This window comes from Patiria miniata, unplaced genomic scaffold (assembly GCF_015706575.1).
Source record: "Patiria miniata isolate m_02_andy unplaced genomic scaffold, ASM1570657v1 HiC_scaffold_20, whole genome shotgun sequence".
Classification (NCBI taxonomy): Eukaryota; Metazoa; Echinodermata; class Asteroidea; order Valvatida; family Asterinidae; genus Patiria; species Patiria miniata.
In genome coordinates, this window is record NW_024037059.1 from 24,955,939 (window position 1) to 24,967,696 (window position 11,758).

General features: G+C 42.6%; 1 protein-coding gene across 1 annotated transcript; it reads right to left on the reverse strand.

Annotated features, from left to right (window-relative positions):
- Positions 1 to 5,255: 5,255 nt before the first annotated feature.
- On the reverse strand, positions 5,256 to 11,502 carry LOC119727271 (gamma-butyrobetaine dioxygenase-like). The gene is made up of 5 exons (XM_038199128.1): positions 10,620 to 11,502; positions 9,373 to 9,478; positions 7,215 to 7,417; positions 6,625 to 6,791; positions 5,256 to 6,300 (listed from the first exon to the last, which is right to left on the reverse strand). Exons 1-5 carry the CDS (start codon positions 11,354 to 11,356, stop codon positions 6,131 to 6,133), a joined length of 1,383 nt encoding a protein of 460 aa, XP_038055056.1. The 5' UTR covers positions 11,357 to 11,502; the 3' UTR covers positions 5,256 to 6,130.
- Positions 11,503 to 11,758: the final 256 nt, after the last annotated feature.

The window sequence follows — 11,758 nt, forward strand, 5'->3', positions numbered from 1 at the left end:
AAGAAAACACAGCTTGTGTTATAGGCATGGGCTCTTTATTTAAAACGATAATGTTCCGACACCAATGACAATCAAGCAAATTGCCTTGTGGTTAGGCTCGTCGTCCACAGACCCAGGGGTCCGGGGTTCGAGTCCTGTTGGTGTAATTTTTGGTTTTCAATACACGCGCTCAGTCATTTACTTTAAGAGTCTTAATTTCCCGTCGTCAAATACCAACCGGCCTTAGCTCAATCAGTTAAGTCACCGGCTGGGACTGTCTGCAAAGTCCAGGTTATGCATCTACTCATAGGTACGGGGCTCTTTTGCTGTCTCGGCAGCAAGGCATAGGGTGTCGCTTCGTTTCCTCCCTTAACGGTGCTTGGCCCTCCGGGGTTACATGGATGGACAGGGAAGGAGGTGTGGTGGGCCGGGGAATCCGAGACCCAGGAAGAGTACTATATGGGAGTCGGTAACCAATCGCGACCCCTGAATGCTTGGTCAACACCACATAACTTTTTGTTTTTCTTTTGCCCCTTATTTTGTCCCTTATTGTCGAGAATTTATAAGGTACAGTAAAAACGCTCAAATAGCAAAGAATTTAGGCATACAAATTGTGATTTGGCCGGCATGTTATACATTTAATGTGTGTCATGGATGCCACTAAACTATAAACTCATGGTGGTAAAATCATGATAAAAATTTGCCCAGATTTAAAAACATGTGCAAAATGAAACGCCTTTTCAGAGGGTTACAGACGCCGTAAATTGGAATAAAAGTACATTTTCTCTTTAAAACAAAAGATGCAAATCAAAAACTAGTAAGCCTAGAAAAAAAGTATGTAAACAGCACGGGGTGACATCTTTACGAAAAGGTCTTCAAAGTGTCTGTCCAAAGAAATTTCGAAACCGCACCGGCGGGCGGCTGGCGGCGGGCGGCTGGCGGCTGGCGGCTGGCGGCTGGCGGCGGGCGGCGGGCGGCGGGCGGCGGGCGGCGGACGGCGGGCGGCGGGCGGCGGACGGCGGGCGGCGGGCGGTGGGCGGCGGGCGGCGGACGGCGGGCGGCGGGCGGCGGGCGGCGGGCGGCGGGCGGCGGACGGCGGGCGGCGGGCGGTGGGCGGCGGTCGTCCCCAATCTTTGGTTTGGTGTAAGTCTGCACGGAGAGGTTTCGGTTTCACGCGAGCGACGCGAAGCGTTGTTTCCGAAGGATCAAACCCCAAATGCATGAACAATGTTCGCTGTCAAAAGTGTATCGCCCAATGAGGCATGTTCGAATTCCTTGCTACTGTAGGCCCCTAGTGATTGGAAACAAATTCTATTACCCCAAGTGCATTGTTCAATGAATATTATTTGTGATGATACGTACTCTCAATTGATGGTACTAATTAAGTTTAACGGTCGAGTCTGCGCAGGTTTGGTTTGTGGGCTAAACGTACAAAAAGTAGTTCGCCCATAATTAGCCGTTTCGGCAACGTAGTTCGCCGAAAGAGCTCCTGTTTATTACGTGTGTTCATATTTGGATGATTATAGAAAAAGAGGGTTCGTTGCTGTTGTGATTCGAAAGAATTGTATAGATTGCATAATTTGTACAGTGTCAATGACGATCAGTAGTTGGGTGGTTATTTATAGTTGATTGAGGGCGCTATTCAAGTTTAACGGTCCAGCCTACGCGCACTTTGTTTCGGTAGTTAAAGGTACGAAAAGTAGTTCTCGCGTAATTTGCTGTTTTGGTAACGGAGATCGCCAAAACAGCTCTTGTTAAAAGCCTGTGTATCATGTTAGGATTAAAAATAGGAACCGCTGCATTTCTTTGATTCTCATTTCTAACAGACCCTACAAGATATCACCCCTAGAACCTCTAGAACACTATTCACCGTAATGTAACAAATGGGGAAAATAAATTCAGGAAATCAGGCTCTGTGATATTGGAAGTGATTGAAAATTAATATCGATTTACGCGAAGTATACTGTATAACAACCAGTGGATTCCCAGAGAGGACGCCTCTCATTAGGTGTCTATATGAGTCATGGGCGTCGCCAGGATTTGTTCTAGAGGGGGATATTTTTCCCACAAAATTCTTGTATTTCTGAACAAATTATCGATTTCTCAGTTTGCCCCCCTCCCAACTCATTAAATTTACACCACTATGACTTCGCGCCTGTTTTTCTTTTCTTTTTTCTCTTTTTTTTTTTGCTTTTCGGGGGGGGGGGCGGCAAGCGCCCCCTTGGCCCCCCCCCCCCCCCCTTGCGACGCCCATGCTGGTAGGGGCATCTGGATCACTATGTTATGGTGTTCTAAAAGGGACAGACAAACGTCGTGTGCTTCAGCTTTCAAACGTCGTGTGCTTCAGCTTACAAACGTTTTGTGCTTGAATTTCAAACGTCGTGTACTTGAGCGTGATACTGCATTTTGGTGGGATAACACTGTAACATTTTTACTTCGAAACAAATTCTTGCTTTGTATAACTCACGGCGCGCGAGTTGACGACGACACCGCACGCAAAACAAATGCTAATGTATTGCACATGCATATTCAAAAGTCTTGCACATGCAAAAGATCCAATACCAGGGTTGTGGTGGGCGCGTACAGCTCTACATCCTGGGTACGAGGTTGGTCATCACGCCAAACCTGAGCCAGTCAAGTTCCTATAGTTACGAGCAACGCTATCCGGTTCGTTAGAAAAAAACGTCATACACGCGCGCGCACCACTGATTACCAGCGCCCATTGGTTGAATTGAGATGACGTCAAACTAACGAACTGGATGGGCTACTCGTTGACCCACGCACCCGACTGTGACACAGCAAAAATGCCGTTTGAGGTGAACCTTTATCAATTTCATCACTTTCGTCATGTTCAAAAATTTGGCCAGAAAACGCCATGTTCAACTGAGGGATTTCCTTTAAACAACTATACCTTCAATGATCTTTTTAAAAAATACAAATGAAATGTAAAAAAAAAAAGGTTTTCACAAAATAGATCGTTTTTGTGTCGTAATTGTAGGAGCGTCTTTGACGGTGCTACTACACAGTGAGTACATTCGAGCACGTGGTCGTGCAGGATTCACTGCATGATAGACCAACACGAATACAGATTCTTTTCTAGAATTGATCTTTTGATACTTACCTAATAGTAATATTATACACACATGGACTGTACATTAACAGTTGACCTTGCAATACACTGAAAAATTGCCTGGGTTAATTTTACCCAAGAAAGGATGAAAACTGCAACTACCCAAAATTGGGTTATTCTTTACCTAATTGTTTGGTCTATAATTTCTGTTAAATTCAACCAAAGAATTTGGTCATATAAGACCAAATTAAATTTGGTCTTGAAAGGCCACAAATTGTGTTGCAGTTTTCATCCTTTCTTGGGTAAAATTAATCCAGGCACTTCAGTGTTGGCCTCTAGCCCCCCCCCCCCCACCCCACTTCGCCGACACAGATTGACGCCGCTGAAAACATACAAATAAAAAAATCGTTCGGAGAAATAATATCATTTTTTATGAAGAGCACGGGGTATACATGCTACCCTCTTTTCAACTCGAGAGAAAACAATAAAACTTTCGCCATTTATCCGCCCGGTCATCCGGAGCTCCGTACAATTTGAAAGTCATTTAGGCTAATTGCAGGCCTTTTAAGAATCATTATCCTGGAAAGGGTAGATTGAAACTATATAGTCCAAGTACTCGGACTCTATCAAATCACAGTCATGATCTGGCGGCAGAGTTCGAGAGGAAACTGTTTCGACAGGATCAATCCAGACTCAATAAGCACTTCTACAGCTGGAGGGCAGTGGATAGCTAGAACCAATTGTCCGAGAGTGGCATCCAAGTGCCCACACTTCTCTGCTTCAAGCCGAATTTAAGTAACTTGGGTTTTTAATGGGCACATGAAGCCTCCTTAACTGCTCTTCTACAGGACGTTAAGATGGAGGTGGCCTTCAAGGTGATTGTCAAGGTATTATGTTCATGCACGGATGCCATCAAATCATCGCGCACTCGACGCCCACCAAAAGCTTCAGATTTTACCCTAAAAAACTTTGTGGAAATGCGTACCCCTCTGCGGAGTACATTGTAAATAGGGCTCGTGTCTTCATTAATATCGCAACCAACAAGATGACAAAAAAATATAAACGAGAGGCAAATGTTCAGTTTTTACTGTTTATTCATCTTCAGTTTTATTCTTGGAATACATTTTGACTGTGAAATAATAGCCCCCGCAAGCTGCGGATCAATAAAATAATAATCAGGGGTTAATATTGTATTAATGCATTGGAATGGAATTAATCCTGGTTATCGCGAACCGATAACAAGTGCATGTGGCATGTTTGTTCCTTTAGGTTCATTGCTCACAATCATTTGGGTTTCAGAGTTGGGGAGCAAGTTGGGTGATATGCCTCAGTTTGGTCCACCCCCCCCCCCCCACCCCTCCAGGCCCATTTCGGCTGAGGTGGTACCAGGAAAAAGACGATCAAAGTTGAGACAAGAAGAACAAATCCCAAAATATCTCCAAACAAATCTTACATCCATGAGTGAAATTGTTAAGATGTTTCACATTCCACAACCGACCCTCTATAACAGGTTGTAAACTGATTTTTTTTAAAATAATTTCTTTACCTTTGACTTTATCTCATATTCATAAATACCTCAGACAGTTTAGCTATTCCTATTGGTCGAGAGCCCGTCACGTGGCCGGTCTTAAACGGATGATAAAGACATGGCTAGCTGGTCTTAAACACTTTTCCAGTGTCACAATAAAATGTGGACTCCTAAAAATCCAGTGCCTCTTACCGTTTCATTGGTTGAACGTTCATAATCCTCACGTAGGCATGCGCCGAACACTACAAGCGAGTCAGAATTTTATAGTTCTAAATTCAAAACGCAACGCCCCAGGTGCGTTCTGCGTGACATCGCGCAGAACATGTTACGCGCGCGTCAATCTCCATAAAAGGGTTGTTTACATCTTACTCGCCAGCTGAACACTCCATTATTTTGCTAGAGGGGATGTTTCAAAAAGCATGAAGTGAACTTGTTGAACAAAATCGGGATTTTTTGAACGAATTATTTGATATTTTTTTACGGATAAGGTATTTATGAATGGGAATAAATATGTGCTCGGTCGGTATTTATCACTCTGTTTAATACCGCTTAGAGTCTGGGTGCTGATAATTACCCTCGCCTCCGGCTCGGGTAATTATCAGCACCCAGACTCTAAGCGGTATTAAACGAGTGATAAAAACCTCCGGAGCACACATTTATTCCCTTATTAAATGGACCTTGTAATTTTGTCTGATAATTGTTCAGTGTACTGACGGCATACTTTTTTTTAAAGTTGATATTTCAAGTACAATTATGTCATTTTGCACGAAACTTATCACTCGGCCTACATTTTGGACCACCCTATTTTTTTCTCTCTTGCCAGGTTATACGATCAGTCCGGTTCTCAAATCTTTACACTGGCTGCCTGTTACTCGCAGGATTCAGTACAACCTAATTATGATCACCTAAAAGGCCCAATGCCAGAACATTGCCCCCCCCTCATACCTAATTGATCTGCTGATACCATACACCAAAGGTCATCACCTGACACAACTCTTCACAATATCCCAGCAGTCAAACTGAAATCAGCTGGAGAAAGAGCTTTCTGCAGTTACCAAGGGACTTGCGCAATTGAACTCCCTGACTCTTTTCAATTTCTGTGTAGCTTTAAGTGTTTGAATCTTGGATAGTTTCTAACTTGATATTGTACTGCGTCATGAGCGATTTGTTTATGTAGCTTTACTACCTTAAAAAGAACCATTAGGGAGACACTTTTGCTCAGAGGTTATACGTTTGGGAGACGTGTGGAACTTTAAGGGGACATTTCAATGTCTCCTATTACCTCAGTTCTTATTTAGAGGAAAAATGTTACAGTCGCAAATAGACTAGATCAATTGCTCGTGGTCCAATTACTAAAAATACCAACATTTCCAAAAGTTGGATTATTATTTGTGCACAAGCCTATGGGAATATCTCTCAAAGGGTATGATTATCGGTTATATTAAAAATTGTGTTAATCATTATAATTTTATTGTTATTTATTATATAGATTCACAGCTAAATGGTGTAATTACACAGCTAAAACAAAATGGCATATTTCTAGGATGTGTGTTTCACTCGTCAGTATAATTCTTCTGTAACTGCTCTGCCAATGCACGCAGTCGCGAGTTGACTTCATCCCACTCCACGTAGCCTCCCTCAAGATGCCGGGCGTTCGTCTCCGTCACCTGGAAGGAATTACGGCCATGCAAGACTCTACGGTTGTCGTTTGTAAGTATGTCTCCTGCAAACAAGGATGAACAACAAGTAATCGTAAGTAACCTGTAAACATTGAAATGCTCTGAACCCCGCTCTAGCGACCGAAGGCAGCATAAGGACGCTGTCTCGATTTCATTTCCCACAATTTATACTTAGGGGGAGGGAATAAAACCTTTGTTAAGTAATATTTAAACAAAAGAAAAATGCTTAGACGGTTATGGCGACGTGCTGCTATTTGTTGCCGTGCCTTCCCTTTAAACAAGACATATCTTTAAGAGGCCCGAGTTCCAAGCCAACCCCTCCAAGTCTTCAAAATAATCATGAGTGAAATTCAGGCATATCATTGTACCTCTCTGTAGTTTGTACTGTAGCAGATTTTCTGGCAGCTGAAGCATATTGAAGTATTTGTCAAAGGCGCGGTAAATCGGCTGGATCTGGTCAACGGGGGCTCTCAGCATAGGGTCCCGGCTATGGTTGCTGATGGCAATTTGCTCAACGTCACCAAGTTCATTCAATCTGTAAAAAGGGTATACAACCGGGTGTTATCAGAGACACCATGATTCTCAAACGAGACAGCTAGATTTCTAGTGCTAGCTTCCACAAACCCCAACTGTTCACTTGTAGACTTGAGTTCCTGTCGGGAACGGTCGTACATTTCTATCAACGACGTTTTCTGAGCTGAAATTGCACCAAAAAGGGGAATCATAAGACTCTGGAATAGGAGTAGCTGAAGACCGTACGTGGGTGTAGGTGAACACTGAAAATGGAGTCCTTTTGGACAGAGTCGCTGGGTTCCATTAACTAGTAACTATGACTCTCTTTAAAGTTCGAGTGACTCCGTCGCTTGCCAGGGAAATGCCATAAAAGCGTGTACCATCTACTGCATACCAGATTTGGTGTAGTGTCAATAAAGCGGTATTTCCAAATGCGCTAACTTACTTGATAACAGGGTGCCTACTATGCATATAAAAGCGACCAAAGCAGTCGGTGTCCCTGTGCGTATACTCAAACTGGTAGGTCGTCAAGAGCCGAAATGCTTCCGGGTCAATTTCCTTCAAATCCAGGGCGACTTTGAAGCCATCAACTAAGAGACTCTCACCGCCTTCCCCAGCTGCCTGCTCTATGCAATGGAGGAGGAGCACCTAGAAAACATAATGGTATACAGATCATTTCGGTTGTATATTTTTTAAATCGGCGGTTGACAAGATGTGTGCAGCTACAATTTCAAAAGCAGCATTTTGGTGGTCGCTACCTGAAAACTGAATAGTTAGATTTTAACTATTATTATTAATAATAATAATAGTTCAAATCTAACTATTCAGTGGCGCGAGTGGTCGCAGTGACTGATTTTTTTTCGAGCGGTCATGTACTTACATAAAAAACTCTTTGTCCATATTTGGTATTACCTATTTTGAATATTCATGAGATGAACTATCGTAAACAGGGTGAACAAACTTACAGTGCAACTTATATGCGTGGCGCGCCATGGGCTTAGAGTACTGCTTCATAACGCGCAGTGAGTGGGGGTTGATGTGTTCCCATTGCTCAGCGTGTAAAATTGTGTATTCTCCATCGTTGTGCTTTACTTCATTGGTGTATGTACTTACATAAAATTGTAAATAATTGCTGTTCTTTTGTAATCAAAATTATCTTAAGACAATAACGTTTGCAAACCAGAGTGAACAATCTGTGCAGGCTCAACCAAAACGGTGAAATGAAGCGAGAAAGCAAAGCAACGCCGAATTTTGTATTGGGTTATATATTTTGGGCCGCCTGAGGGCGCCCTATATGAGACAAACAGTACCATATGAATGGCATGACCTTTTTGTTTAAGCTTCATGAAGGTTATAGTTTCTGTCAACCATCGATTGGTAAACCTTTAAGGGGACGCTTTCGCAAAAGCAATAGTAGCGTCCTTATGAGTGCGCTGTTTTGTCGCCATTCTGGGGGCACGAACAAACGGGAACCCGAGGTCCTTGAAAGTTATTTTGTTGCCTTACTTCAACATTTACATTATTACAATATTAAAATTCCATATTGTGGAAAAAATTACTGAATCGCTGCAATGAACACCAGGGCACACATTAAGCCAGTTAAGAGTAGCGAACTGCAACAGATGAGATTCAAATCAAGGGTGGACAAGAAAAGCGCAGAACAAACGATTATTCATAGACTAGACTGTATTCAACTATGCCGTAATAGAGATCGTGGTTTTTGTCACACTACGCCATTGATAATTGATTGATCACTACCTTCTGTTTTTACTCTACATGTACCCCTAAATAAACCTCGATGATGCTGCCCCTGTATGATATGCCCCTCTTCATTGCGTCTGACTAAGTAGTTGTTGCTATCAAAGATTATGCAAACTTTCCTTCCAGTTAGTCATTTAAAGTAAAGCCTTACTTTATATTTGATTTGCCTGACTAACAAGGCTGCCCACCATTTTTATTTCAATTAACAGGGTACTTTTGCCATCAGTGAGAAAATGGCTCGCTCACCAATATAGTTGATAAAAATGTTTACCATCTGAAAATTGGAAAACTCAAAGTACCTTGTACTTCCTTAGTTCCCGTCTTGAGTAAAAGAACATACAAATTAAAAACAAAACAAAAAGGAAAGAAAATACAAACAAGACCAGGCAATTAAAATGTGTCCCAGATCGTAAACATTCTGATCCAGTTCTTTAGAATTGTTATTTACTGGAAGAGATTAGGCCTACATGCATCTAATGCACCGTGAGCCGGATTTAGCTCATTCATTGGCGTTAAGGGGGAGTCCAAAACGGTAGCACTGCCCAACTCACACGGCAGTCAGTAGTCAGTCAGATACAAATAAGAGGATACTGGGCTGGGACATTTGCTCAAATGGTATACGTGAGAATTGTGTGAAATGGTGTGGATGACCAAACAATAGACCATCATCATGTTGCGGCCATCGTATTTCTTTCCATTCAAATCAACATAACCAGAGCAAGACTGAAAAAAAAAACAGTCTGGTTCCTTTTTGCACAAACAACTTTATCATTGAGTACTGATATTGGATACAGGGAACATAACTAAAATGGTGGCAGCATGATAAAGATTTATTATCTTACCCCTGGCATTCGCGATATGTACGTATAGTCAGTGTGCCTTACTAAGGCACCAGACGTGTTGGCAATACTGCCCGGATCGTGCTTGCTCTTCACGTGCCAAGTTACCCTGCAGAAAAATATGTAAAAAAAACGCCATTGTCCGTCTTAACCCTCTCAAGTTTCATATGACACTCGTGAAAGAAAAGACGTCACCCTTAGTCTCATATTGCAGTGTTTTTTTCGTTCGGGTATTTAAAAGTGTACATTTATGTGCTTTGATACTATCCTATTTTAGCAAGAATTTGTATTAGTGGTCCCATAGATGGTTGAATATATAGATAAAGTGATATAGATTTGTGCATACCATCATGGTATTTTGCCTTGGAGACTTGCTTTGTAGTGGATTATTTCACATTACGATGACACTGGTCATTCAGGAGACATTTTAATGTCTTCCTATATATCTTCAATTTCTATAACAAATTTTAGTGTCGACAAATGCTTAACGAATCCGTCCGTCGACAATATAATTTAAACTTTCTGGGAAGGGGAGAATTTTCAATTGGGGTTATCGGGGAGTTTTATGTCTCCCTATATAAGGTACCATTATTATTATTATCATTATTATAAGTATTACTACTATTACTGTAATAGGGCGACAGGTTTTGCGAACTCCGTCCACAATAGGGCGATACACCTTATTGAGGCGACAAAATAACTGTCGCCCTTTTATGAAAACGACCCTTAGGACAAGGAATTTTGCTGTCGCTAACCATCTAGATCGATTCCTCATGGTCCAATTAGTATAAATACTAAATTTCGTGGAAAAAACATAAGGTAAACTTGGGTTAGGTGACAGTTTAGGTTTGTGCACAAGTCTATGGGAAAGTCACCCTATTGGGGCGAAAAGAGTATATTATTATTATTATTTTGTGTAATGGTACCATTAAGGAGACACGTTATCGTAATATCTTCGCACGATGGGAGACATCGGTCACAGCCGCCCCCCCCCCCTTTAGAGGCAAAATTGTACCGACGCAATTAGATAATATTCGTTGCTCGTGGTCTAATTTGTAAACATACCGAAATTCGTGGGAAAAGGACAAAGGAATATTGGGTTAGGGCACATTTAATTTGAAACACTGTCGGTTTCATGAGTTGACTTTTACACTTATCAAATAAACCGGTCGAATGTATCGTTATTTTTTTAAGTTAGCCTCGTGTGTTTGCATACATTGTAATATTAGATTGGTTTGTTTGAAACGAACCCGTATAATGTTGGTCGAAGGTAGGACACCCGTTCTCCCAGCTTGTACAGCTGACCAGCTTCTAGTGGGGCGTTTTTTACGACAGCGAAACCTTGAGTAACCAGCTCAGCCAGCCAGCCGTAGAGGGCGTGGTCTTCCGCTAGCAAGTCATCAAACTCAAAGCATTCGATGTTGACGTCAGAGCCCCAAAGAGTCGGCTTCGGATTCAGCAACTTGTCATTCGGTGATTGGTCAAAGCGGAAGTAGTTCAGCCAATGAGATAGGAATTCACTCTTGTGGCCGTCGTCCCATTGGACGATAACACTCATCCCTTCGTTGGAGATTTCGACGACGTCCGCCAAAATGTCGACTTTTAGATGCTTCTGCGCGCTTGGTTGACGTCCAAGTGCCGTAGGGTGCAAGCACTGCGGACAGTGACAGTTATCTCGCAGCCAGACGAAAGGATAAGCTTGACTCTTGGCACCGCTACCTTCCCAGGAAACATTGAGTACTTTTCTCTCCAAGTCGACCTTTACATTGGCTAGAGTGTTGAAGCCATGGCCAAGGGATGGTGCTTCCCTAGCCAGTGGTTGCGGTGGGGCAGTGTACACTGCATTGGGTAACTGTGTGCTACAGTATGATCTTAACAATGGCTTCCCTAAAGCTGCTGGTGTGTACTGACCCAGCGCCACAATGGCTGTGCGTAGTGGCGTAGCCTGCTCGTTGACTTGGCCAGACCAGTCGCGTGTTGGGAACATCTACGGACCAGCCCTGGCCAGAAAACCTGAGCCACAGCGCACCCGACAAATCTAGAGGCCATCTTGCATGTCTTGGTTCCTTTAGTACAAAGGTTGTGGCGTAATTATGATCTTATCAGTTGCACGATACGTGCCAGTTGTCATATTTGCATGTACAATACGTATAGTTTCATAGAGGCTTGCCACTTGCCAGTGCCAGTGTAAAGCTAGCTAGTAGTACTTGCATAGGGGCAGAGTAGGCTATGCGACTATGGCGTGTCAAACGTTGCAAAATTAAGTGTTTTACAATATGTTCAATATGTGTGTGATGTTTTTAGCTGCAGGATAGCAGCTCAAAAAAATCATCATTTCTCTCCGTTACTAACAAACGGTGACATTGTCTATTGCTCCTACATATTTTGA

Bases quoted from the DNA above. Each gene is read 5' to 3' on its own strand.
- LOC119727271 (XM_038199128.1), bottom strand. From the start codon at position 11,356: ATGTTCCCAACACGCGACTGGTCTGGCCAAGTCAACGAGCAGGCTACG. The intron at 9,479-10,619 runs GTTCGTTTCAAA...ATTTTTCTGCAG, and splicing joins CTTCGACCAACATTATACGG to GGTAACTTGGCACGTGAAGA. The intron at 7,418-9,372 runs GTAAGATAATAA...TATGTTTTCTAG, and splicing joins ACATATCGCGAATGCCAGGG to GTGCTCCTCCTCCATTGCAT.